Source organism: Oncorhynchus tshawytscha, linkage group LG19 (assembly GCF_018296145.1).
Source record: "Oncorhynchus tshawytscha isolate Ot180627B linkage group LG19, Otsh_v2.0, whole genome shotgun sequence".
NCBI classification, from domain to species: Eukaryota; Metazoa; Chordata; class Actinopteri; order Salmoniformes; family Salmonidae; genus Oncorhynchus; species Oncorhynchus tshawytscha.
The window spans coordinates 44,876,477-44,903,847 of NC_056447.1; the positions used below are offsets into that span (position 1 = coordinate 44,876,477).

Below are 27,371 nucleotides of genomic sequence, written 5' to 3' on the forward strand. Positions count from 1 at the left end.
TTGCACACAGGTGGACTTTATTAATCTAATTATGTGACTTCTGAAGGTAATTGGTTGCCCCAGATCTTATTTAGGGGCTTCATAGCAAAGGGGGTGAATACATATGCACGCACCATTTTTCTGTTATTTTTGTATTATTGTTTTATTTTTTTCACTTCTCCAAATAAAATCCATTTAAATTACAGGTTGTAATGGAACAAAATAGGAAAAAACGCCAAGGGGGATGACTACTTTTGCAAGGCACTCTACCCCAAAAAACAACTTAAGTAATACACATTTTTACTTAAGTACTTTTTTATTTGCCTCCTTTTGAATGGTCTTGTATTTCCAAGCAACTGTAATGCACTTTTGATTAAATCTTCATCAGCGCTCATTGACGGTACATTGAGTAGAATGCTCAGTTGGTCATCTGTCCAAAACGAATGTTCAAAAAAACCATTGTGACGATACACGTAACCCATTAATTCTGTGCGTTATATGAAAATAATGTAAGCTCTAGAATGCCCTTCAAGCAAATCAGAAACAAGTATTCAACGATGCCATGGTATAAGCTTTGTTACACCATTTGAGAACTTTATCAAAACTCAGGGGCTCCCGAGTGGCGCAGCGGTCTAAGGCACTGCATCTCAGTGCTAGAGGCATCACTACAGACCCTGGTTTGATTCTAGGCTGTATCACAACCGGCTGTGATTAGGAGTCCCATAGAGGTGGTGCACAATTTGCCCAGTGTCATCCGGGTTAGAGTTTGGCCAGGTAGGCCGTCATTGTAAATAAGAATTTGTTCTTAATTGACTTGCCTAGTTAAATACCTTTATTTAAATACAATACAAATTAAAAATGCTTGTCCCTTCCCATGCCACTCATTGCATAGCAATCTAATCTAGTGGGACATTCCTTTGTGCTGATAAACATTGTTGTGTTTTTCAACAATGAGTTGCCTGACAAAATAAGATGCCATTTAATAAATATTGGATGCAGTGTTGATGGAACAAAAGAACCACAAAGGATGTTCACGTTTTACATTGTATAATTTCAATCTGCATATAGCCGCAAGTAGCCCAACCGTCCGCCTGATGGCACTATTACTGCAGATGACAAGCGATGTAAAACGAATAATAGCGACATCTGGCGGCCTATTGTGCTAAAATGCAAGTTGTTGTTCCATAGTTGCTACCAAGTTTCCTGCACATCACTTGAACGTTGACTGGCAGGCACGTGGGTGGTGGTTGTTACAAAGTTACACCCTATAGTGGCCAGAATGGGAAATTTGTCAAAATATCCATCTAAAAAGGAAAGTATCAAAGTTATCAGATGTATTTTAGTATGTAGTGGCTGGCATACGTTGTTGATCGTCGAATGTTGAGTATAAACACCCGAACGCATTTTTTGTGGGAGGAAACCTCCTGTACGCATGATGTTGCATTCACCAAACAACATACCATCCAAAATGTGACGTTGTACTGTACGCTAGCATTTGGCGTAGTCTTCTACGCACGATAGTAGCTTTCACTCAAATTACATTTAAATGGCTACACTGTACAGCACTGTATATCTGTGCTCAAAATGTACGAATAGTAACATTGTTTCCATGTACTTTGTAACAAACCGCGCTTGAGTCGACTCTGCTTTGCAACCTCATTGTTATTTGTACACGAATCTATTTGCCCCGACGTTTTTGACACACATTTGAAATGAACGAGGAGGAAGACTTTTTGCAGAAAATAAGGCTGGGGTTTGAAGAACTCTGTCGAGCTTTGAATATGGACGTGGAGGCGAGCAACGAAGCATGGAGGAGTTACGAAAGCATAAGAAAAAAATACACATTAGAGGTATGCCTAATTATGTCGGTTGTATTGTATATTGTACAGTATATTATAATTGTTCCTATTTTGGCAACCGGTTTAGCAGTTCACGTGTAGTCTGCCTCGCCTCTACTTTATATGACACATATGTTAAGTCGTGACATTTTCTATTTAAAGACGCAGCTTCTAATATTTTTTTGTAGATTTGCATAAATATATCATAAAACGGCATTATTGCTAATATTTGTCTATGGAAAGGGGAGGAGTTTTCCGGTGTTGGTCAGGTTTGGAGGCGGACCAATCTCAGGGTCTAGAATAGGACTAGGTTAGGACTAACACTGAGTATGATCAAACGTTTAACATAATTCAGTTTTTAGCCTATTATGTTGTTGAAATGTTCTATAATATAATGTTATAATATAGTCCGCAAACTCTAAATTCAAATGACAGTGTGTATTTTACATTGGCCTAATTAAAAAATGTCCGTAGGGATATGCAGTGGTGTGCCTATTTCAAGTTTCAACGTTTTATTGTCACATGCACAGGATACAGCAGGTGTACAGTACAGTGAAATGCTTAACTTGCGAGCTCATTCTCTGCAATGCAGAATAAAGGTAATAATATAGCTCAGAAGAAAAAAACACATGAAATACGAGATAAGAAATACATGAGGATGCAGTTATATAAAGGTCAGTGCCAGTACCATTAATATAATCTGCAGGGGTACTGGAGTGATTGAGGTAGGTATGAACATGTGAAGTGTGATAAAAGTGAGCAGTATAAATACCAATGGCAATAATGATAATCATAATCATTGAACAGGGGTAGAAAGTGGCTGGTAGCAGGATAATTACTAATGGTAATCACCACAGCAGCGAATGGTAATAGTAGTCACTATGTGTATATATATTTGTGTACATCTTAATGGTTTATTTTGGTTGCATATGGTAATATGAAGAAAATAAGAAACCCCTTGAGGGGAGAATTTCCAACATGACAACTCTAGTCCCTGGCCCCATCAGCTCTGACTTACTATTGAGAGAGAACCCTGTGACAGAACAATCATTGAACCTCTCTAACTCTCTCGTTCACGCATACACACACACAGGGCAGTGACCTACACTGGCTGGCCTGTGCCATTTATGTGGCCTGTAGAACACCAGTACCAACAGTGGATAAGGGTACTGCAGAAGGAAACTACGTCTCCCTGACCCGAATACTCCGCTGTTCAGAACAAAGGTACGTACGCCCATGCACTTATCTAAATGGTCTGGTTTGCCAAATTCAGATTAAGCGAAATCCTCAACAAAACAGTGTGTTTAATGGAGATTACACACAGAACGTGCCTCTTAATCCAGGACTAATCTTATTCTGTGTCCAGGAAACTGTCCCTAAAGGTATCCCACATCATACAGTACACAATTTACTGTAGGACCCAAATCCTCATCCAAATTCACCATTGACTTTCATACATGTCTATATGGTATCTTGGCCAGATCTTAGATTCTTGTTCCAGCCTGGTTCTTTGTGTAATAAATTATGTATTAATGTTTAAAAATGCTGAACAAATGACCACACATCAACTAATCATATCTATTTGTTGTAATATATAATTTAAAGAACAGTAAAATACAGTACTAATGGAATTACCCAAACAGTTGCCCTGTTCTCTGATTCCAGCCTCATTGAGTTCTTCAACAAGATAAAGAAATGGCAGGATATGGCCAGTCTTCCTCAGGACTTCCGCCACAGCACGGAGAAGCTGGAGAGAAATTTCACAGTTTCCGCCGTCATCTTCAAGAAATACGTCCCCATCTTCAAAGCCATCTTTAAGGCGCCCTCGGATGAACCGCCCAGAGTCCACAGGAGCCGCAAACAGAGGTGAGTCAGTTGTTGATACTGTAGATAGATATGAACTTCTGATGCTTTACTATTTTATACTGTAGTTTGGCCACTCTTGAAAAAGCCAAGGGGTTTCTTTCCTGGTGCCAGCCTGATCACGCAATATCTCTGATCAATGCGGTCAGTCTGCTTGACCAGGCTTAAGCATTCTGATTAAACTTATGTATGGATTTATTCTGATTTAATTTATGAATGGGCTTATTCAGATTAAATTTATGTATGGACTTATTCTGATTAAACTTATAAATGGATTTATTCTGATTAAACTTATGTATGGATTTATTCTGATTAAACTTATGTATGGACTTATTCTGATTAAATTTATGTATGGACTTATTCTGATTAAACTTATGTATGGACTTATTCTGATTAAACTTATGTATGGACTTATTCTGATTTAGATGCCATCCCTGCACCGTTGCTGAAGTCTTCAACTTCTGCTGGATTCTGTTTGTCCACGCCAAAGGTGAGTACGTCTGTTTTGTTCATTGTAAAATACAGGAAAAGAGGGGAGGACAGAGGGAAAGGGCTAGGGCTCAGTGGGGTACTTTGAAGGAGAAAAGGCTAGTTTGATTGTATTTGAAGTGTTCGCTGCTTGGTTACAGTCAAAGTATAAGTCAGTGACAAGGGCTAGGTACTCTACACTGGGCATGCCAAGGCCTGCACTGATGTCTTAACATCAGCAGGAGACCAGGTGCAAAGGCAAATACTGTAGATGTGTCCTTTTTATATCTCTTTAATCATTAATAATAACACACAAACACACAGTCAGATCCTTCAGGGTGTATCCATTATCTTGGCAACATATTGCATTGGGGCAGGTCAGGACTTGCCTGTGTCACAGCCTGGATTTAGCACTGCCAGCAGGCACATGTGTTTATAATAGTTGGCAATACGACAGAGCAGCCTATTTAGCTTGGAAGCCAGTGATTGCTACATTCAGATAGATACATTTGCGGTGACATTTTGGTACGCTAATTGCAGTGAGCAAAATCAATGTTTAAGGCTACCAGCACTACTCTGCAGTCAATACAAGACCTCAATCCTTCAGATTAATTCTATTCAACAAGCTTTATTGGAATGACCAGATCATTGAGGGGGATTCCATTGTCCGTTGTGTCAAAGCGTATTTTGGTCTTTAGAAAAGCACAATAAAATCCTATGTATGATTATGTCTCCTACATTTCTCTGACTTGTCGCTTCTCTCTCTCCCTCTGCCAGGAAACTTCCCTATGATCAGTGATGACCTAGTGAATTCGTACCATCTCCTTCTGTGTGCTCTGGACCTGATCTTCTCCAACGCCCTGCTCTGTAATGCCAGGAAGGAGCTGCTCAACCCCAACTTCAAAGGTGCACTCCCAGCCCACGCCTATATCCCCTCCATAGGTCTACATCCCCTCCGTAGGCCTATATCCCCTCCGTCGGCCTGTATCCCCTCCGTAGGCCTAAATGCCCTTCGTAGGTCCGCATCCCCCTCATAGGCCTGCATCCCATCCGTAGGCCTGCATCCCCTCCGTAGGCCTATATCCCCTCCATAGGCTTACATCCCCTCCGATGGCCTGTATCCCCTCCGTCGGCCTGTATCCCCTCCGTAGGCCTACATCCCCTTCGTAGGTCCGCATCCCCCTCATAGGACTGCATCCCATCCGTAGGCCTATATCCCCTTCGTAGGCCTACATCCCCTCCGTAGGCCTATATCCCCTCCGTCGGCCTGTATCCCCTCCGTAGGCCTAAATGCCCTTCGTAGGTCCGCATCCCCCTCATAGGCCTGCATCCCATCCGTAGGCCTGCATCCCCTCCGTAGGCCTATATCCCCTCCATAGGCTTACATCCCCTCCGATGGCCTGTATCCCCTCCGTCGGCCTGTATCCCCTCCGTAGGCCTACATCCCCTTCGTAGGTCCGCATCCCCCTCATAGGACTGCATCCCCTCCCTAGGCCTAAATCCCCTTCGTAGGCCTATATCCCCTTCGTTGGCCTATATCCCCTTCATAGGCCTATATCCCCTTCGTTGGCCTATATCCCCTTCATAGGCCTATATCCCTTCCGTGGGCCTATATCCCCTTCATAGGCCTATATCCCCTTCGTTGGCCTATATCCCCTTCATAGGCCTATATCCCCTTTGTTGGCCTATATCCCCTTCATAGGCCTATATCCCTTCCGTGGGCCTATATCCCCTTCATAGGCCTATATCCCCTTTGTTGGCCTATATCCCCTTCATAGGCCTATATCCCAACAATGCAGAGAGAATGTTTTTTGAAACAGTAGAAAAAAATAGAGGAATAAAAAATAGAAAATACACAAGGAATAAATACACATTGAGTAAGAACTTCGCTATTTACACGGGGTACCAGTACCGAGGCAATGTGCAGGGGTACAAGGTAATTGAGGTAGATATGTACATACAGTGCATTCAGAAAGTATTCAGACCTCTTTACGTTTTCCACATTTTGTTACGTTGCAGCCTTATTGTAACATTTTATGAAATTGTTCCCCCCATAATAACAAAGTAAAAACAGGTTTTTGGAAATGTTGGAAAATGTATGAAAAATTAAAACGGAAATATGACATTTACATAAGTATTTGGGGAGTTTCTCCCATTCTTTGGAGATTCTCTCAAGCTCTGTCAGGTTGGATGGGGAGCGTCGCTGCACAGCTATTTTCAGGTCTCTCCAAAGATATTTGATCGGGTTCAAGTCCGGGTTCTGGCCGCGCCACTCAAGGACATTCAGAGACTTGTCCCGAAGCCACTCCTGCGTTGTCTTGGCTGTGTGCTTAGGGTCGTTGTCCTGTTGGAAGGTGAACCTTCGCCATAGTCTGAGGTACTGAGCGCTCTGGAGCAGGTTTTAATCAAGGATCTCTCTTTACTTTGCTTCATTTATCTTTCCCTTGATCCTGACTAGTCTCCCAGTTCCTGCCACGGGAAAACATTCCCACAGCATGATGCTGCCACCACCATGCTTCACCATAGGGTTGGTGCCAGGTTTCCTCCAGACGTGACACTTGGCATTCAGGCCAAAGAGTTCAGTCTTGGTTTCATCAGACCAGGGAATATTGTTTCTCATGGCCTGATAGTCTTTAGGTGCCTTTAGGCTAACTCCAAGTGGACTGTCCTGTGTATTTTACTGAGGAGTGGCTTCCATCTGGCTACTCTGGCTCTCTGCAGCACTCCTCCTGATTGGAGGAGTGCTGCAGAGATGGTTGTCATTTTGGAAGGTTCTCCCATCTCCACAGAGGAACTCAGGAGCTCTGTCAGATTAACCGTTGGGTTCTTGGTCACCTCCCTGAACAAGGCCCATCTCCCCCGATTGCTCAGTTTGGCCGGGCTCCTTGGTGGTTCCAAACTTCTTCCATCTAAGAATGATGGAAGCCACTGTGTTCTTGGGGACCTTCAATGCTGCAGACATTTTTTGGTGGACTTCCCCAGATCTGTGCCTCGACACAATCCTGTTACGGAGCTCTACGGACAATTCCTTCGACCTTATGGCTTGGTTTTTGCTCTGACATGCACTGTCAACTGTGGGACCTTATATAGACAAGTGTGTGCCTTTGCAAATCATGCCCAATCAATTGAATTTACCACAGGTGGACTTCAATCAAGTTGTAGAAACATCTCAAGGATGAGCAATGGAAACAGGATGCACCTGAGCTCAATTTCGAGTCTCATAGCAAAGGGTCTGAATACTTATGTAAATAAGTTATTTCAGAGTTTAGTTTTAATGCATTTGCTAAAATTTCTAAAAACCTGTTTTCAATTTGTCATTATGGGTTATTGTGTGTAGATTGATGAGGATTTATTTGTATTATTTTTCATCTTTTGAATAAGGCTGTAACGTAACAAAATGTGGGAAAAGGGAAGGGGTCTGAATGCTTTCCAAATGCACTGAAGGTAGGGATAAAAGTGACTAGGCAACGGGATAGATAATAAACAGGAAATGCAGCATATGTGATGAGTCAAATTTTTGTGAAAAACAGGATCAATGCAGATACTCCATGTAGCTATTGGTTAACTATTTAACTAACTATTTAGCAGTCTTATAGCTTGGGGTATAAGCTGTTCAGGGTCCTATTGGTTTTAGACTTGGTGCGTCCGTACTGCTTGCCATGCAGTAGCAGAGAGAACAGTCTATGACTTGGGTGGCTGGAGTCTTTGACAATTTTTAGGGCCTTCCTCTGACACGCCTGGTGTAGAGGTCCTGGGTGGCAGGGATCTTGGCCCCAGTGATGAACTGGGCCGTACACACTAGAGGTCGACCGACTATGATTTTTCAACGCCGATACCGATTATTGGAGGACCAAAAAAGTCAATACTGATTAATAGGATGATTTATATATATATATATATATATATATATATATATATATATATATATATATATATATATATATATATATTTGTAATAATGACAATTACAACAATACTGAATGAACACTTTTATTTCTCTCTAAACCATTTGTATTTCATATACCTTTGACTATTGGATGTTCTTATAGGCACTATACTATTGCCGGCCTAATCTCGGGAGTTGATAGGCTTGAAGTCATAAACAGCGCTGTGCTTCAAGCATTGCGAAGAGCTGTTGGCAAACACAGGAAAGTGCTGTTTGAATGAATGCTTACGAGCCTGCTGCTGCCTTCCACCGCTCAGTCAGACTGCTCTATCAAATCATAGACTTAATTATAATATAATAACACACAGAAATACGAGCCTTAGATCATTAATATGGTAAAATCCGGAAACTATCATTTAGAAAACAAAACGTTTATTCTTTCAGTGAAATACGGAACCGTTCTGTATTTTATCGAATGTGTGGCATCCATAAGTCTAAATATTGCTGTTACATTGCACAACCTTAAATGTTATGTCATAATTATGTAAAATTCTGGCAAATTAATTATGGTCTTTGTTAGTAAGAAATGGTCTTCACACAGTTTGCAACGAGCCAGGTAGCCCAAACTGCTGCATAAACCCTGACGCGAATGCGCTTTTGTTAAATCATCAACCGCTTGGCGAAGTAGGTTGTGATTCTATGATAAATTAACAGGCACCGCATTGATTATATGCAACGCAGGACAAGCTAGATAAACTAGTAATATCATCAACCATGTGTAGTTAACTAGTGATTATGTTAAGATTGATTGTTTTTTATAAGATAAGTTTAATTCTAGCCAGCAACTTACCTTGGCTCCATGCTGCACTCGTGTAACAGGTGGTCAGCCTGCCAAGCAGTCTCCTCATGGATTGCAATGTAATCGGCGTCCAAAAATGCAGATTACCGATTGTTATAAAAACTTGAAATCGGCCCTAATTAATCGGCCATGCCGACCTCTAGTATACACTACCCTGCGTACGTAGAGTATGTTAAATCTATGGTACGTTTGTGTATACAAATCTGCATAGTTACTGAAATACCTTATCACGCATCTAATGCAGGAAGTTATTATGTCTCCTCTGATACACAGGCCTTCCTGAGGACTTCAGCAGTAAGGACTACAAGCCCACTGCAGGGCCTTACTGCTTCATAGAGCAGCTGTGTGAACTGCATGATGGCCTGGTGCTGGAGGCCAAAGGGGTGAAGGAACACTTCTGGAAACCCTTCATCAGGAGGCTCTTCCATAAGAAGGTTAGGCAAACACACACACACACACATGGGCCACACAGACACACATACAGATGCACTCAAACACACGCACAGGCACGTAACACACACACACATATACACACACACACGCCTCAGTCCTACTTGTATGCTCTGTCTCATCTTGGATATTCTGTGTCCTCAACAGATTCTCAAAGGGAAAGAAGAGAGCTTGACTGGCTTCTTAGATCCTATGAATTTTGGAGACAGTTCGTATGTGTCAATCCTATAAGACTATATTGATAGTCTTTTGAGTGACATTACTCATATATTTGTGTATACATTTGTTTGTGTAGTGTGTCCATAGGCCGTGTGTATGAGGAGCATGTTCTGGCCACTGGAGGTCTGGATGATAGGATCTTTTTGGGAGAGGGCACCCCAGGCCCCTGTCTCTGTGAGGGAGCGGAGAACCAGGACGCCTCAGCATACAGACTCTACAACAGTCAGACTGTAAGACAGACACACACACATCCATTACTTGTGTCTTTGAGTCTGAATTCAATCATATGTACAGTAATCCCTGTGTTATGTCTCCTGTGTGTGCACTGTAGGCCTCAGTCCTGAAGGTGTCCACTTCCTTTACGGGTCGTAATTATGTCCAGGACAACAGTCTGTGTATGCCGGTCTCTACTGCCATGCAGAGTGTTGGTCGACTACACAGCCTGCTCACTGGACTGAAGCGCGGCCCCAGCCGGAGACTCACAGACTTACTGAGGTATTGCACACCAGACAAATAACACATTTACAGAGTGGCTACGGATACGGAGTTTCTCTATCACAATTTGCCCAGGCAAAAATGACTGATATTTCTGCGCATGAGCAGGATTGTTTTTTATTTAGCTGAGTGCCCACTCCGCTGCCAATGTAGCTGCTGTGCTGAGTGCCCACTCCGCTGCCAATGTAGCTGCTGTGCTGAGTGCCCACTCCGCTGCCAATGTAGCTGCTGTGCTGAGTGCTGCACTGCCTCTCCCCCTTCCTTCATTGCCTTTGTCTGGTCGCTGGTGTAGCCTACAAACGTCATGTTGTACCCAAAACTGTTCTCACTATTGCGTTCCCTGTCTCAGTAAGCAAAAGCGCCATTTCATGTTCCTTTTTCAGGATGGGGTAGGCTACATGCAGCTATTTACATGTTTTACACAAAATACATTATCGACATGTTCGTATAAACTTTGTTGTCAGTATTGCAAACATAAGCACGACACAAACAGGCAGTCTGGCGATTTCATGATCTTCTTAGCTGCTGAGTTACATGCAGCCACAGTTGAAGTCAGAAGTTTAGATACACTTAGGTTGGAGACATAAAAACTTGTATTTCAACCACTCCACCAATTTCTTGTTAAAAAACTATAGTTTTGGCAAGTAGGTTTGGACATCTACTTTGTGCATGACACAAGTAATTTTTCCAACAATTGTTTACAGACAGATTATTTCACTTGTAATTCACTGTATCACAATTCTAGTGGGTCAGAGGTTTACATACACTATGTTGACTGTGCCTTTAAACAGCTTGGAAAATTCCAGAAAATGATGTCATGACTTTAGAAGCTTCTGATAGGCTAATTGACATCATTTGAGTCAATTGGAGGTGTACCTGTGGATGTATTTCAAGGCCTACCTTCAAACTCAGTGCCTCTTTGCTTGACATCATGGAGAAATCAAAATAAATCAGCAATGACCTCAGAAATTTTTTTTTGTAGACCTCCACAAGTCTGGTTCATCCTTGGGAGCAATTTTCAAACGCCTGAAGGTACCACGTTCATCTGTACAAACAATAGTACGCAAGCATAAACACCATGGGACCACGCAGCCGTCATACCGCTCAGGAAGGAGACGCGTTCTGTCTCCTAGAGTTGAACGTACTTTGGTGCGAAAAGTGCAAATCAATCCCAGAAAGATCGTACTTTTTGGAGAAATGTCCTCTGGTCTGATGAAACAAAAATAGAACTGTTTGGCCATATTGACCATCATTGTGTTTGGAGGAAAAAGGGGGAGGCTTGCAAGCTGAAGATCACCATCCCAACCGTGAAGCACGGGGGTGGCAGCATCATATTGTGGGGGTGCTTTGCTGCAGGAGGGTTTGGTGCACTTCACAAAATAGATGGCATCATGAAGATGGAAAATGATGTGGATATATTGAAGCAATATCTCAGTCTGGAAGTTAATGCTTGGTCGCAAATGGGTCTTCCAAATGGACAATGACCCCAAGCATACTTCCAAAGTTGTGGCAAAATGGCTTAAGGACAACAAAGTCAAGGTATTGGAGTGGCCATCACAAAGCCCTGACCTCAATCCCATAGAAAATTTGTGGGCAGAACTGAAAAAGTGTGTGGGAGCAAGGAGGCTTACAAACCTGACTCAGTTATACCACTCTGTCAGGAGGAATGGGCCAAAATTCACCCAACTTATTGTGGGAAGCTTGTGGAAGGCTACCCAAAACATTTGACCCAAATTAAAGAATTTAAAGGCAATGCTACCAAATACTAATTGAGTGCATGTAAACTTCTGACCCACTGGGAATGTGATGAAAGAAATAAAAGCTGAAATAAATAATTCTCTCTGTTATTATTCTGACATTTCACATTCTTAAAATAAAGTGGCGATCCTAACTGACCTAAAACAGGGAATTTTTACTAGGATTAAATGTCATGAATTGTGAATAACTGAGTTTAAATGTATTTGGCAAAGGTGTATGTAAACTTCCGACTTCAACTGTATTTCTGCATATATGGCCTGTGGCATAGCTATGGCACAGGGCGATACAAAACGAACTCGCCCATGTTAACGAGTCCGGATACATGCTCGGCTGCTTAGAATGTTCGGCTGCCCAGAGGTGGAACGCAGCAAGACACAGACATGCAGTCTAAACAGCGATTGAATGTTCTCTTTTCTTCATCATTGCAAACACTGGCTTAGCTGTGCAGGAGGCAGACAGGCAGTCAAGTAGTGTTGTTTTTTCAGGAACTACGATATAACAGCTTGGGTGTTGTAAAAGCAGTGGTGTAATAACAGCACTGGTGTTGTAACAGCACTGGTGTTGTAACAGCATTGGTGTAGTAACAGCATTGGTGTAGTAACAGCATTGGTGTAGTAACAGCAGTGGTGTAGTAACAGCAGTGGTGTAGTAACAGCAGTGGTGTAGTAACAGCAGTGGTGTAGTAACAGCATTGGTGTAGTAACAGCAGTGGTGTAGTAACAGCAGTGGTGTAGTAACAGCATTGGTGTAGTAACAGCAGTGGTGTAGTAACAGCAGTGGTGTAGTAACAGCAGTGGTGTAGTAACAGCAGTGGTGTAGTAACAGCAGTGGTGTTGTAACAGCAGTGGTGTAGTAACAGCAGTGGTGTAGTAACAGCATTGGTGTAGTAACAGCAGTGGTGTAGTAACAGCAGTGGTGTAGTAACAGCAGTGGTGTTGTAACAGCAGTGGTGTAGTAACAGCAGTGGTGTAGTAACAGCAGTGGTGTTGTAACAGCAGTGGTGTAGTAACAGCAGTGGTGTTGTAACAGCAGTGGTGTAGTAACAGCAGTGGTGTAGTAACAGCAGTGGTGTAGTAACAGCAGTGGTGTAGTAACAGCAGTGGTGTTGTAACAGCAGTGGTGTAGTAACAGCAGTGGTGTTGTAACAGCAGTGGTGTAGTAACAGCACTGGTGTTGTAACAGCAGTGGTGTTGTAACAGCAGTGGTGTAGTAAGAGTACATTCATCTGTGTTGTCTTGTGTCAGGTCGTGTGCCAGAGACCCCAGTGAGGTCATCTCCACTAGGCTGAAGGACATGTGTCAGCTCTTCTGCCAGCACTATGAGGGCAACTGGGAAGAGAACGCAGGACTGGGGAAAGACATCGCAGTGTACTTCTGCATGGCAGAGGCGCTCTACTATAAAACCCTGGAGGCCGTCATTGACCAGGAGAAGAAGAGACTGGGCAACTTGGATCTCTCTGTGAGTCTCACCTGCCCCGCTAGCTTAGCTCAGTTTGCTGTAACTAACTAGAAATTTCACAGAGGTTTCCCATTGACGTCAAAGCATGATTTATGGAAAGGTCCAAGTTACGCTCTTGTGTTTTTGGTTCACATATGTGTTTAAATTGATCCATATGTTGAGATATTGCATCTTATGACACCTTTGACAACGTTGTCCCTGCCAGTCTTGCTTGTAAAATATGAACAATCAACCCTGTGTTCTGGTGTCTGTCCTTAGGGTATTCTGGAACAGGATGTGTTCCAGCGCTCTCTGCTGGCCTGCTGTCTGGAGATTGTCATCTTCTCCTACCGACCCCCAGGGGACTTCCCACGAATCATACACATTTTCCAGCTCCCTGCATACCATTTTTATAAGGTACATACTTGTACTTATATCTGTATTTGTACTTTATATTTTTATTTTATTTCACCTTTATTTAACCAGGTAGGCTAGTTGAGAACAAGTTCTCATTTGCAACTGTGACCTAGCCAAGATAAAGCATAGCAATTCGACACATACAACAACACAGAGTTACACATGGAATAAACAAAACATACAGTCAATAATACAATAGAAAAAATAAAACAAAAAGTCTATATACAGTGAGTGCAAATGAGGTAAGATAAGGGAGTTAAGGCAATAAATAGGCCATGGTGGTGATGTAATTACAATACAGCAACTAAACACTGGAATGGTAGATGTGCAAAAGATGAATGTGCAAGTAGAGATACTGGGGTGTGAAGGAGCAAGATAAATAAATAAATACAGTATGGGGATGAGGTAGATAGATGGGCTGTTTACAGGTGGGCTATGTAAAGGTGCAGTGATCTGTGAGCTGCTCTGACAGCTTGTGCTTAAAGCTAGTGAGGGAGATATGAGTCTCCAGCTTCAGTGATTTTTGCAGTTTGTTCCAGTCATTGGCAAAAGAGAACTGGAAGGAAAGGCGACCAAAGGAGGAATTGGCTTTGGGGGTGACCAGTGAGATATACCTGCTGGAGCGTGTGATACGAGTGGGTGCTGCTATGGTGACCAGTGAGCTGAGATAAGGCGGGGCTTTACCTAGCAGAGACTTGTAGATAACCTGTAGCCAGTGGGTTTGGCGATGAGTATGAAAGCCAACCAACGAGAGCGTACAGGTCGCAGTGGTGGGTAGTGTATGGGGCTTTGGTGACAAAACGGATCGCACTGTGATAGACTGCATCCAATTTGTTGAGTAGAGTGTTGGAGGCTATTTTATAGATGACATCGCCAAAGTCGAGGATCGGTAGGATGGTCAGTTTTACGAGGGTATGTTTGGCAGCATGTGTGAAGGATGCTTTGTTGCGATATAGGAAGCCGATTCTAGATTTACTTTTGGATTGGAGATGCTTAATGTGAGTCTGGAAGGAGAGTTTGCAGTCTAACCAGACACCTAGGTATTTGTAGTTGTCCACGTATTCTAAGTCAGAACCGTCCAGTGTAGAGGTCGACCGATTAATCGGAATGGCCGATTAATTAGGGCCGATTTCAAGTTTTCATAACAATCGGAAATCGTTTTTTTTGGCCGCCGATTTGCTGATTTTTTTATTTTATTTTTTATATCTTTATTTAACTAGGCAAGTCAGTTTAAGTCATTCTTATTTTCAATGACGGCCTAGGAACGGTGGGTTAATTGCCTCGTTCAGGGGCAGAACGACAGATTTTCACCTTGTCAGCTCGGAGGATCCAATCTTGCAACCTTACAGTTAACTAGTCCAACGCAATAACGACCTGCCTCTCTCTCGTTGCACTCCACAAGGAGACTGACTGCTTGTTACGCGAATGCAGTAAGCCAAGGTAAGTTGCCTGCTAGCATTAAACTTATCTTATAAAAACCAATCAATCATAATCACTAGTTAACTACACATGGTTGATGATATTACTAGATATTATGTAGCGTGTCCTGCATTGTATATAATCTGACTGAGCATACAAGCATACAAGTATCTAAGTATCTGACTGAGCGGTAGTAGACAGAAGCAGGCGCGTAAACATTCATTCAAACAGCACTTTCGTGCTTTTTGCCAGCAGCTCTTCGTTGTGCGTCAAGCATTGCGCTGTTTATGACTTCAAGCCTATCAACTCCCGAGATGAGGCTGCTGTAACCGAAGTGAAATGGCTAGCTAGTTAGCGCGCGCTAATAGCGTTTCAAACTTCACTCGCTCTGAGCCTTGGGGTGGTTGGTTCCCTTGCTCTGCATGGGTAACGTTGCTTCGATGGTGGCTGTTGTCATTGTGTTGCTGGTTCGAGCCCAGGGAGTAGCGAGGAGAGGGACGGAAGCTATACTGTTACACTGGCAATACTCAAGTGCCTATAAGAACATCCAATAGTCAAAGGTTAATGAAATACAAATGGTATAGAGGGAAATAGTCCTATAATTCCTATAATAACTACAACCTAAAACTTCTTACCTGGGAATATTGAAGACTTGTGTTAAAAGGAACCACCAGCTTTCATATGTTCTCTAGTTCTGGGCAAGGAACTTAAACATTAGCTTTTTACATGGCACATATTGCACTTTTACTTTCTTCTCCAACACTTTGTTTTTGCATTATTTAAACCAAATTGAACATGTTTCATTATTTACTTGAGGCTACATTGATTTTATTGATGTATTATATTAAGTTAAAATAAGTGTTCATTCAGTATTGTTGTAATTGTCATTATTACAAATACAAATGTTTTTAAAAATCGGCGGATTAATCGGTATCGACTTTAATTGGTCCTCCAATAATCGGTATAGGTATCGGTGTTGAAAAATCATAATCAGTCGACCTCTAGTCCAGTGTAGTGATGCTGGACAGGTGGGCGGGTTTGGGCAGTGATCGATTGAACAGTATGCATTTCGTTTTACTTGCATTTAAGAGCAGTTGGGGGTCACAGAAGGAGAATTGTATGGCATTGAAGCTCGTCTGGAGGTTAGTTAACACAGTGTCCTAGGCCGTCATTGAAAATAAGAATTTGTTCTTAACTGACTTGCCTGGTTAAATAAAGGTAAAAAATTAAACTAGTGAGGAAGGCACTTTAAAAGAATAACCAGGCATCCTCTACTGACGGGATGAGGTCAATGTCATTCCAGGATACCCCGGCCAGGTCGATTAGAAAGGCTTGCTCGCAGAAGTGTTTTAGGGAGCGTTTGACAGTGATGAGGGGTGGTCGTTTGGTCGTAGACACATTACGGATGCAGGCAATGAGGCAATGAGGCAGTGATCGCTGAGATCTTGATTGAAAACAGCAGAGGTGTATTTGGAGGGCGAGTTAGTTAGGATGATATCTATGAGGGTGCCCGTGTTTATGGATTTTGGGTTGTACCTGGTAGGTTCATTGATAATTGGTGTGAGATTGAGGGCATCAAGCTTAGATTGTAGGATGGCCGGGGTGGTCTATAGCAAGCAGCAACGGTGAGAGACTTGTATCTGGAAAGGTGAATTTTTAGAAGTAGAAGCTTGAATTGTTTGGGTACAGACCTGGACAGTAAGACCAAACTCTGCAGGCTATCTTTGCAGTAGATTGCCACACCGCCCCCTTTGGCAGTTCTATCTTGGCGGAAAATATTATAGTTAGGGATGGAGATTTCAGGGTTTTTGGTGGTTTTCCAGAGTCAGGAAAGTAAAAGTAAAGTAAAGTAAAACAAACTTAGGGAGTAGGCGTCTAATGTTAACATGCATGAAACCAAGGCTTTTACGGTTATAGAAGTCAACAAATGAGAGCACCTGAGGAGTGGGAGTGGAGCTAGGCACTGCAGGACCTGGATTAACCTCTACATCACCAGAGGAACAGAGGAGAAGTAGGATAAGGATACGGCTAAAGACTATACGAAATGTCCGTCTAGCACGTTCAGAACAGAGAGTAAAGGGAGCAGGTTTCTGGGCACGAAAGCATAGATTCAAGGCATAGTGTACAGACAAAGGTAAGGTAGGATGTGAGTACATTGGAGTTAACTTAGGCATTGAGTAATGATGAGAGAGATATAGTCTCTAGAGACGTTTAAACCAGGTGATGTCATCGCATATATAGGAGGTGGAACAACATGGTTGGTTAAGGCATATTGAGCAGGGCTAGAGGCTCTACAGTGAAATAAGACAGTAATCACTAACCAGGACAGTAAAGGACGAGGCATATTGATATTATAGAGAGGCATGCATAGCCAAGTGATCATATGGGTCCAGTGAGTGGTTGGGCTGGCTGGGGACACAGCGTTTCAGACAGTTAGCAGGCCGGGGCTAACAAGCTAGCATTTAGTAGGCCGGGCCTAACAAGCTAGCAGTTAGCAGACCGGGGCTAGCAAGCTAGCAGTTAGTAGACCATGGCTAGTAAGTTAGCAGTTAGTAGACCATGGCTAGTAAGTTAGTAGAAGGTCCTTTGGGGGACGTCACGATGGAGGTAAGTCTATTTTTGCCTCCTTGTGCGGTGACGTCGATAGACCTGTCGTAGATTAGTAGGGTTCCAAGTAGCTCTAGATAGCTAGCAGGCCACGGTTAGCAGAATGGGCCTTCAGCGGACGTCGCGCCTAAGGGGCCTGTTGGAATCCTCTAGCAGATTATGTCGGTATTCCAGTCGTAGAGGATCGGCGGGGTTCCGTGCCCCGTACCGGCAGTAGAAGGGGTCTGGATATTGTAGCCCAGGAGTGGGCTCCGGGAGTAGCCCAGGAGCCCTAGCCGGGCTAGCTTCAGGCTAATTGGTGCTTGCTCCGGGATGGAAACGCTAGCCAGGAGTAGTCACCCGGGATTGAGGTTAGCTCGTTGCGAAGATCCAGGTGAAAAGGTTCAGAGTTTGCGGTAGGAATCCGGGGATATGGAGAGAAAAATAGATCCGTTATGCTGTTTTTTGAGTCACGTTGTACGAACTGGCTAGAGCTTTCCGAGCTAAAGGTTAGCTGATGACCGCTAGCAGTGGTTTGCTGACTGATAGCTGGTAGGTAGTTAGCTGGCTAGATTCAGTTGAGGGATTCCAGATCCAAAGTAAATAGAAATACTTTTGAAAAAAACAGATCCACGTCACATTGGGTGAGGCGGGTTGCAGGAGAGTATTTAGAAGTTGAGGTTTAGGAAAATATTTTTTAAAGATATGCAAAGAAAATATGTGAAAAGATATACAAGGGACACGACAGGACAAAGACGTCTGCTACGCCATCTTGGAATCATCACACATACTGTATGTGTTGACTGTTCTAGTCACGAGTAATTGATTAGACTGTATGTAACCCCTGTCTGAGTGCTTCCATGTGTTTATGGATATATGTGTGCATGCATATCATATCTGTGTAATGTATCTCAGGTGATCGAGGTGCTGGTGCGGGTGGAGCAGGGTCTGTTCAGGAAGGTGGTGAAGCATCTGAACCAGGTGGAGGAGCAGGTTCTGGAGAGCCTGGCCTGGAGGGGGGGATCCCCGCTGTGGGACAGCGTCAGGGGGGCCAAGAACCAACCACCCTCCTGCCAGGAGGTAAGACATCCACAGTATCCTTCCCAATCCCTCATCACTTTAACAGACAGGAAAATGATGCCAATTCTCACTTCTCACCCACATGCTGAATCATGTGAACCCAAAGGAATACTGAATTCAATGTCTTGAAAAAGATGGACTGGACTGAAATTAGTACTTAATAATAATTTTTCTCATTGATGTTCAGGTGATGCCACCACAGCATCTGGAGGATGGGGACGGAGCCGCCCCTCTCACCCCCAGCAACCGTGGCACTGACCTGGGCGCCAACCGTGGTGGGAAAGGTTAGTCAGTTCGCTTTCTATTCAGAAAGTCAGTTTGTCATTTAGCTCAAAATCAAATTTTATTGGTCACATACACATGGTTAGCAAATGTTAATGCGAGTGCAGCAAAATGCTTGTGCTTCTAGTTCCGACAATGCAGTAAACTGCAAAAAAAGCAACGTCCTCTCACTGTCAACTGCATTTATTTTCAGCAAAATTTAACATGTGTAAGTATTTGTATGAACATAACAAGATTCAACAACTGAGACGTAAACTGAACAAGTTCCACAGACATGTGACTAACAGAAATGGAATAATGTGTCCCTGAACAAAGAGGGGTCCAAATCAAAAGTAACAGTTAGTATCTGGTGTGGCCACCACCATTAAGTACTGCAGTGCATCTTCTACTCATGGACTGCACCAGATTTGCCAGTTCTTTCTGTGAGATGTTACCCCATTCTTCCACCAAGGAACCTGCAAGTTCCCAGACATTTCTGGGGGGAAAGGCCCTAGCTCTCACCCTCCGATCCAACAGGTCCCAGACGTGCTCAATGGGATTGAGATCCGGGCTCTTCGCTGGCCATGGCAGAACACTGACATTCCTATCTTGCAGGAAATCACGCACAAAACGAGCAGTATGGCTGGTGGTATTGTCATGCTGGAGGGTCATGTCAGGATGAGCCTGCAGGAAGGGTACCAGATGAGGGAGGAGGATGTCTCCCCTGTAACGCACAGCTTTGAGATTGCCTGCAATGACAACAAGCTCAGTCCGATGATGCTGTGACACACCACCCCAGACCATGACGAACCCTCTAGCTCCAAATCGATCCCACTCCAGAGTACAGGCCTCTGTGTAATGCTCATTCCTTTGACGATAAAAGCAAATCCGACCATCATCCCTGGTGAGACAAAACCGCAACTTGTTAGTGAAGAGCACTTTTTGTCAGTCCTTTCTGGTCCAGCGACGGTGGGTTTGTGCCCATAGCCGACGTTGTTTCCGCTGATGTCTGGTGCGGACCTGCCTACAAGCCCTCAGTCCAGCCTCTCTCAGCCTATTGCGGACAGTCTGAGCACTGATGGAGGGATTGTGCGTTCCTGGTGTAACTCTGGCAGTTGTTGTTGCCATCCTATACCTGTTCTGCAGGTGTGATGTTCAGATGCACCGATCCGGTGCAGGTGTTGTTACCCGTTGTCTGCCACTGCGAGGACGATCAGCTGTCCGTCCTGTCTCCCTATAGCTCTGTTTTAGGCGTGTCACAGTACAGACATTGCAATTTATTGCCCAGGCCACATTTGCAGTCCTCATGCCTCCTTGCAGCATGCCTAAGGCACGTTCATGCAGATGAGCAGGGACCCTGGGCATCTTTCTTTTGGTGTTTTTCAGAGTCAGTAGAAAGGCCTCTTTAGTGTCCTATGTTTTCATAACTGTGACCGTAATTGCCTACCTTCTGTAAGATGTTAGTGTCTTAACAACCGTTCCACAGGTGCGTGTTCATTCATTGTTTATGGTTCATTGAACAAGCATGGGAAACAGGGTTTAACCTCGCCAACTGCCAGTGAAAGTGCAGGGGGCCAAATTCAAAAAGGCTTTTCGGCGAAAGCAGAACATATCATTATGTTTGGTCAGCAACTAGTCACAGAAAGCCTTCAGCCATTTTCCAACCAAAGAGAGGTGTCACAAAAAGCAGAAATATAGATAGAACAACTGATTGGCCTCAGCCTAGTCCACTTGTTGAAACAGCTCTTATTCGACACCCTTCCAAAATAGAAGCCTCAAACAACTTTCTAAAGACTGTTGACATCTGCTGTAAGCCTTGGGAAGTGCAATCTGGCCCCATAGACACAGCACATTGGATAGGCAATCACTTCAATGAAACCACAAACCTCAGATTTCACACTTCCTTGTTGGATTTGTCTCAGGTTTTTGCCTGCCAGAGTTCTGTTGTACTCACAGACATCATTTAAACAGTTTTAGAAACTTCAGTGTGTTTTCTATCCAATACTACTAATAATATGCATATATTAGCATCTGGGACAGAGTAGCAGGCAGTTTACTCTGGGCACCTTATTCATCCAAGCTACTCAATACTGCCCCCCTGTTACCAAGAAGTTAAACCCTTTACAATGAAGATCTGTGAAGTTATTTTGATTCTTACGAATTATCTTTGAAAGACAGGGTCCTGACAAAGGGACGTTTCTTTTTTTGCTGAATTTATAAATATATGGTTGAGCCATGGCCAAGTAGCAAAGGCAAGGTGCAATAGATGGTATAAAATACAGTATATTCATGTGATTTGAGTAATGTAAGATATGTAAACATTATTAAAGTGGCATTATTTAAGTGGAATTGTTTAAAGTGACTAGTGATGCATTTATTAGTGGCCAGTGATTGGGTCTCAATGTAGGCAGCAGCCTCTCTGAGTTAGTGATTGCTGTTTAGCAGTCTGATGGCCTTGAATTTTTCAGTCTCTCGGTCCCAGATTTGACGCACCTATACTGACATTGCCTTCTGGATGGAAGCGGGGTGAACAGGCAGTGGCTAGGGTGGTTGATGTCCTTGATTATCTTTTTGGCCTTCCTGTGACATCGGGTGCTGTAGGTGTCATGGAGGGCAGGGAGTTTGCCTCCGGTGATGTGTTGTGCAGACCGCACCACCCTCTGGAGAGCTTTGCGGTTGAAGGCAGTGCGGTTGCCGTACCAGGCTGTGATACAGCCCGACAGGATGCTCTCAATTGGGTGACAAGCCAAATTTCTTCAGCCTCCTGATGTTGAAGAGGCGCTGTTGCATCTTCTCCACCATGCTGTCTGTATGGGTGGACCATTTCAGTTTGTTTGTGATGTGTACACCGAGGAACTTAAAACTTTACACCTTCTCCACTGCTGTCCCTTCGATATGAGTAGGGGGTGCTCCCTCTGCTGTATCCTGAAGTCCACGTTCATCTTCTTTGTTTTGTTGACGTTGAGTGAGAGGTTGTTTTCCTGACACCACACTCCGGGGGCCCTCACCTCCTCCCTGTAGGCTGTCTCATCATTGTTGGTAATCAAGCCCACTACTGTTGTGTCGTCTGCAAACATGATGATTGAGTTGGAGGTGTGCATGGCCACGCAGTCATGGGTGAACAGGGAGTACAGGAGGGGGCTGAGCACGCACCCTTGTGGGGCCCCAGTGTTGAGGGTCAGCGAAGTGGAGATGTTGTTCCCTACCTTCACCACCTGGGGCGGCCCGTCAGAAAGTCCAGGACCCAATTGCATAGGGTAGGGTTGAGTCCCAGGGCCACCAGCTTGATGATGAGCTTGGAGGGTACTGAGCTCTAGTCAATGAACATCATTCTTACAAAGGTATTCCTCTTGTCTTGTCCAGATGGGATAGGGCAGTGTGCATTGTAATGGCGATTGCATTGTCTCTGGACCTGTTGGGGAGTAATGCAAACTGAAGTGGGTTTAGGGTGGCCGGTAAGGTGGAGGTGAGATGATCCTTGACTAGTCTCTCAAAGCACTTCATGATGACAGAAGTGAGTGCTAGTCATTTAGTTCAGTTATCTTGGCCTTCTTGGGTACAGGAACAATGGTGGCCATCTTGAAGCATGTGGGGACAGCAGCCTGGGATAGGGAGCTTTTGAATATGTCTGTAAACACACTAGCCAGCTGGTCTGCGTGTGCTCTGAGGACGCGGCTAGGGATGCCGTCTGGGCCGGCAGCCTTGCGAGGGTTAACACATTTAAATATTTTACTCACGTCGGCCACAGAGAAAGAGAGGGGGGGGCGCAGTCCTTGTTAGTGGGCCGCGATGATGGCACTGTATTATCCTCAAAGCGGGCAAAGAAAGTGTTTAGTTTGTCTGGAAGCGTGGCTGGTTTTCTTCTTGTAGTCTGTGATTTCCTGTAGCCCTGCCACATATGTCTCGTGTCTGAGCCGTTGAATTGCGACTTCACTTTGTCTCTATACCGACATTTTGCCTGTTTGTATGCATGATCGAGTGTATTACACCCACACGTAGTGCAATCAATATGCTGATAGAATTTAGGTAGCCTTGTTCTCAAACTTGCTTTGTTCAAATCCCCAGCTACAATAAATGCAGCTTCGGGATATATGGTTACCAGTTTACATAGAGTCCAGTGACGTTCCTTGAGGGCTGTCGTGGTGTCTGCTTGAGGGGGAATGTACACAGCTGTGACGATAATTTACAATAATTCCCTTGGGAGAAAAATGGCTGGCATTTGAAGGAATTCTAGGTCTAGGAATTCTAGGTCTGGTGAGCAGAAGGACTTGAGTTCATGTATGTTGTTATGATTACACCATGAGTCGTTAATCATGAAGCATACACCCCCGCCCTTCCTCTTCCCAGAGAGGAGTTTATTTCTGTCTGCGTGATGCATGGAGAAGCCCGGTGGCTGAACCGATTCCGACAACATATGCAGAGAGAGCTATGTTTCCGTGAAACAGAGAATGTTACAATCTCTGATGTCTCTCAGGAAGGTAACCTTTGCTCGAATTTCATCTACCTTGTTGTCAAGAGACTGGACATTAGCGAGTAGTATACTCGGGAGCGGTGGGCGATGTGCACGTCCACGGTGCCAGACCAGGAGGCCACTCCGTCTGCCCCTTCTGCAGTGCCTTTGTTTTGGGTCGGCTTCTGGGATTAGGTCCATTGGCCTGGGTGGTGGTCCAATCAGAGGATCCGCTTTGGGAAAGTCATATTCCTGGTCATAATGTTGGTCAGTTGACGTCGCTCTTATATTGAATAGTTCTTCCCGGCTGTATGTAATTAGACTTCCTGAGATAACAATGTAAGAAGTAATACATTAAAAAAACTAAATACTGCATAGTTTCCTAAGGACTCGAAGCGAGGCAACCATCTCTGTTGGCGCCATCTTGCTGCTATTCCCAGCCATCAGTCATCCAGTCAGGCAGTCAATTTATCAGTCTGTTGTGTAATAAATTAAAATAGTCAGTCAGTCAATGGGTTACAGTCAGTTGGTTACTCAGTCAAGTTAACCATGTCACCCCTCCCTTTCCTCTCCCCCCCAGGTGTGTCCACCTCCACCACCACCATGTTGGACCGCTACAGCTGCCCCACCACGGGCTCGGCCAGGAGACGGCTGTTTGTGGATGTGTCCTGCGACGCCCCCTCGGACCCCTCCACCACCAACCTCACTACCAACCTCAGGACCTCCCAGGCCATCCCTGCTGGACAGACTGTGGTCACCATGGCAACGGCCACAGTTACCACTAACAACGGACAGACGGTCACCATACCTGTGCAAGGTGACATTTGCAGAATAATTACTAGACAGTATGTCATTATGTTTTCTTGTACACCTTATGCCCCTTCAGCCAAATTACTGTGTGACTCCTATATGCATTATATAGGGAGATTTCTGACTCCAATGCAGCATGCAGGTAGCTACACTATGATGAATCCTATACAATTATTACATATTATAAATTAGCATTATCATGCCCTCTGACCTTTTTAGGAATAGCCAATGAGAACGGAGGCATCACCTTCATCCCTGTCAAGGTAAGTGTGACGGGACAAGGTACGCTCCAGCCCCTGTCTGCCCAGTCCCTGACTGGCACTTTGACCAGCCAACCACAGACCACCACCCTGAAAAGTCCCACTCTCCAGGGCAGCCACGCCGCCGGCAAGCCAATCGAGAAGCCGGCAGCCCAGGGCCCGTCCAATAACGGGCCTCAGAAAAAGAGTTCCCTCTCGCTGTTCTTCCGCAAGGTAAGGGAACACAGACACCATCTTCATCTGGCACGGAATGTAAAGGGATACTTCAGGCATGTTACAAATCTAACTCATATTTTGGATATGGAGAAAGTCGTTTGGATCTGTCCTAGTAGTCTGTTTCTGCCCTAGCTTTAAGAACCATACAACTATAGCGCTTCATACCATAAATTATAGATTTTTGCTTGAGTTTAAAGACTTAAAGCCACTGTGCTGTGCCAACAGGTGTACCACCTGGCCAGTGTGCGTCTCAGAGACATGTGTGCCAAGCTGGACATCTCTAGTGAGCTACGGAGGAAGATCTGGACATGTTTCGAGTACTCTCTGGTGCACTACACAGAGCTCATGATGGACCGACACCTAGACCAGCTCCTCATGTGTGCTGTGTACGTCATGACCAAGGTAGGTTAGAGTGTGTGTGTTGGATGTTTGTATGGCTTGGGGGTTATGGGGGTGTGCGTGTGCATAAGGTACTGTACCATGCAGTTTATGTGTAGCATGCAGATTGTTTGTGTGTCCTCTTCCTAAAGACTTGTATTTGTGTTTCCTTCCGTTGTTAAGGTGACCAAAGAGGACAAGTCCTTCCAGAACATCATGAAGTGTTACCGCTCTCAGCCCCAGGCTAGCAGCAGCGTGAGTAATGTAGTAGGGCCTTATGACTAGGGTCAGGAGATTTTCCTGACCTGACCAGTAATAACTCCAGGCCCTAGTTTGATCCTATTGTACTGTGGCAGCGTCATTGTTTTTCCCTTATAGACACTGAAGTATTGTCAGTTGGAAGGAATAGTGGCAAAGCTATCATTGGACCACCAGCTGTCTGATTTTGTTTACCAGGTCTACAGGAGTGTGTTGATCTCTGGGAGGAAGAGACGTCACTCAGGAAGCAGTGAGAGAAATGGACAGAGCTCTCCTACAGAGACCAGCCATGAGGGTAGGAACACAAACACACCCACACCCACACACACACACAAACGCTATTTTCCATCTCCCTTTCTCTTTACGCCCCTTAGGAAGTGGAGACAGCAGCCCCGTACCCATGCGTTCCACCAGCACCCTACCCACCCCTCAGCCTGGCAGCACCCCATCCACCCCCACCCTGGCCCCCTCCACCTTCCTCTCTACATCCTCATCCCTCCCTCCCTCCCAGCAGCAGGATGATGAAGGGGGAGTGGTGGTGGGGGGGAGGGTGGAGGAGCGAGGAGACCTCATCCACTTCTACAACCGGGTCTACATCAAACAGATGCGCCACTTTGCCCTGCGCTACTCGCCCAGCTCATCCTCTGCAGGGGTGAGCGAGAGAGAGAAAAGAAGGAAGTTATGTTTACAAACTAGCCTCTATTCTGCAAACCTTTCACTTTTTGCATTGTCTTTTGTTTTGAAAACTAACTCTGCTGCGTGTGTTTATCCTTGACAGCTAGAGTCTCCTCCCCTGTGCCTGTACCCCTCCCTGAGGACCAGCTCCCCTCGCAGGGTCCTCCTGTCCCACAACCACTCCATCTATATCTCCCCCCATAAGGCTAGTGACAGCCCCCCCACCGCTACCGCACAGGACAAGATATTCTACTACATCTGCAGCGGCCCAGCCAACGTGAGTCACAAGTACACACACATACATTACTCATGCACACAATGTACACTGGTTCAGCACAGTATTTTTCAAAGCCTTACAGTGGCTAATTGATTAGTTGAATCAGGTGTGTTAATGCTGGGGTAGAACAAAAGCCTACACACCCTATAGTGGAGCTTCAGGACCAGGTTTTGATAGCGTCTCGTACTAGTGTCCTTAATCTAAAAACCCTAACTGTTTCTGGAACCTTACCTGACCTGTGATGATGATGATGATGATGATGAACCTCCCTAACCTGTGTCTCTGACCTCTATCTCTTAATGTGCAGCGCCTGGCGGAGATCAACAGTATGATCCGCACCGGGGAGACGCCCACCAAGAAGCGCAGTATGCAGCTGGAGGAGGAGCCATCTCCCAAGAGGTTGTGTCCGGACAACCAGACAGCCCTCTTCCGCAGGCTACAAGACGTGGCCAACGATCGTAGCTCCTCCCACTAAGGTTGAACACACCCCCTTCAGAACACACCACTGGCTGAAGTCGGGAGTCACTATACTAGACTGCCATGTTAGAAACAAATAAACTGGCAACATCATCAATATCAAAATTGATGAGGATACATTTGTTTTTCATAAAGGATAAGATCTTCTAGTCTAAGGTTAGGATGATGGTTTAATTTCAGAGTTAGCCTAGTGGTTGGTAGTTAAACATCAGATTTTAGGTTACTTCCATCTATTCTAGCATGGCCAGATTGTGTCCCTTAACACCATATTTTTCTATATACACCGAGTGCACAAAATATTAGGAACACCTCCTAATGTTGAGTTGCACCCCCCATTTTGCCCTCAAAACAGTCTCAATTCATTGGGGCATGGACTACAAGGTGTCGAAAGCATTCCAAAGGGATGCTGGCTGATGTTGCCTCCAATGCTCCCCACAGTTGTATCAAGTTTGCTGGATGTCCTTTGGATGGTGGACCATTCTTGATACACACAGGAAACTTGAGAGTGAAAATCCCGGCGGCGTTGCAGTTCTTGACACACTCAGTGGTGCGCCT

The 27,371-nt window shown here is 44.6% G+C and overlaps 1 protein-coding gene across 2 annotated transcripts; it reads left to right on the plus strand.

Annotated features, from left to right (window-relative positions):
* The first annotated feature begins 1,210 nt into the window (after window positions 1-1,210).
* rbl2 (retinoblastoma-like 2 (p130)) lies at window positions 1,211-27,371 on the plus strand. 2 transcript variants are annotated; one of them, XM_024380024.2, is made up of 22 exons: window positions 1,211-1,829; window positions 2,911-3,041; window positions 3,483-3,683; window positions 4,106-4,170; window positions 4,926-5,054; window positions 9,167-9,327; window positions 9,491-9,555; window positions 9,639-9,792; window positions 9,894-10,057; window positions 13,060-13,273; window positions 13,532-13,669; window positions 18,590-18,754; window positions 18,942-19,038; window positions 24,046-24,282; window positions 24,495-24,538; window positions 24,647-24,748; window positions 24,977-25,153; window positions 25,313-25,384; window positions 25,586-25,682; window positions 25,762-26,039; window positions 26,166-26,339; window positions 26,647-27,371. In XM_024380024.2, exons 1-22 carry the CDS (start codon window positions 1,692-1,694, stop codon window positions 26,812-26,814), a joined length of 3,171 nt encoding a protein of 1,056 aa, XP_024235792.1. In that variant the 5' UTR covers window positions 1,211-1,691; the 3' UTR covers window positions 26,815-27,371. The 2 variants fall into 2 exon arrangements, with proteins under 2 accessions (XP_024235792.1, XP_024235791.1); XM_024380023.2 differs by having other exon boundaries at window positions 24,495-24,748; window positions 26,647-27,370.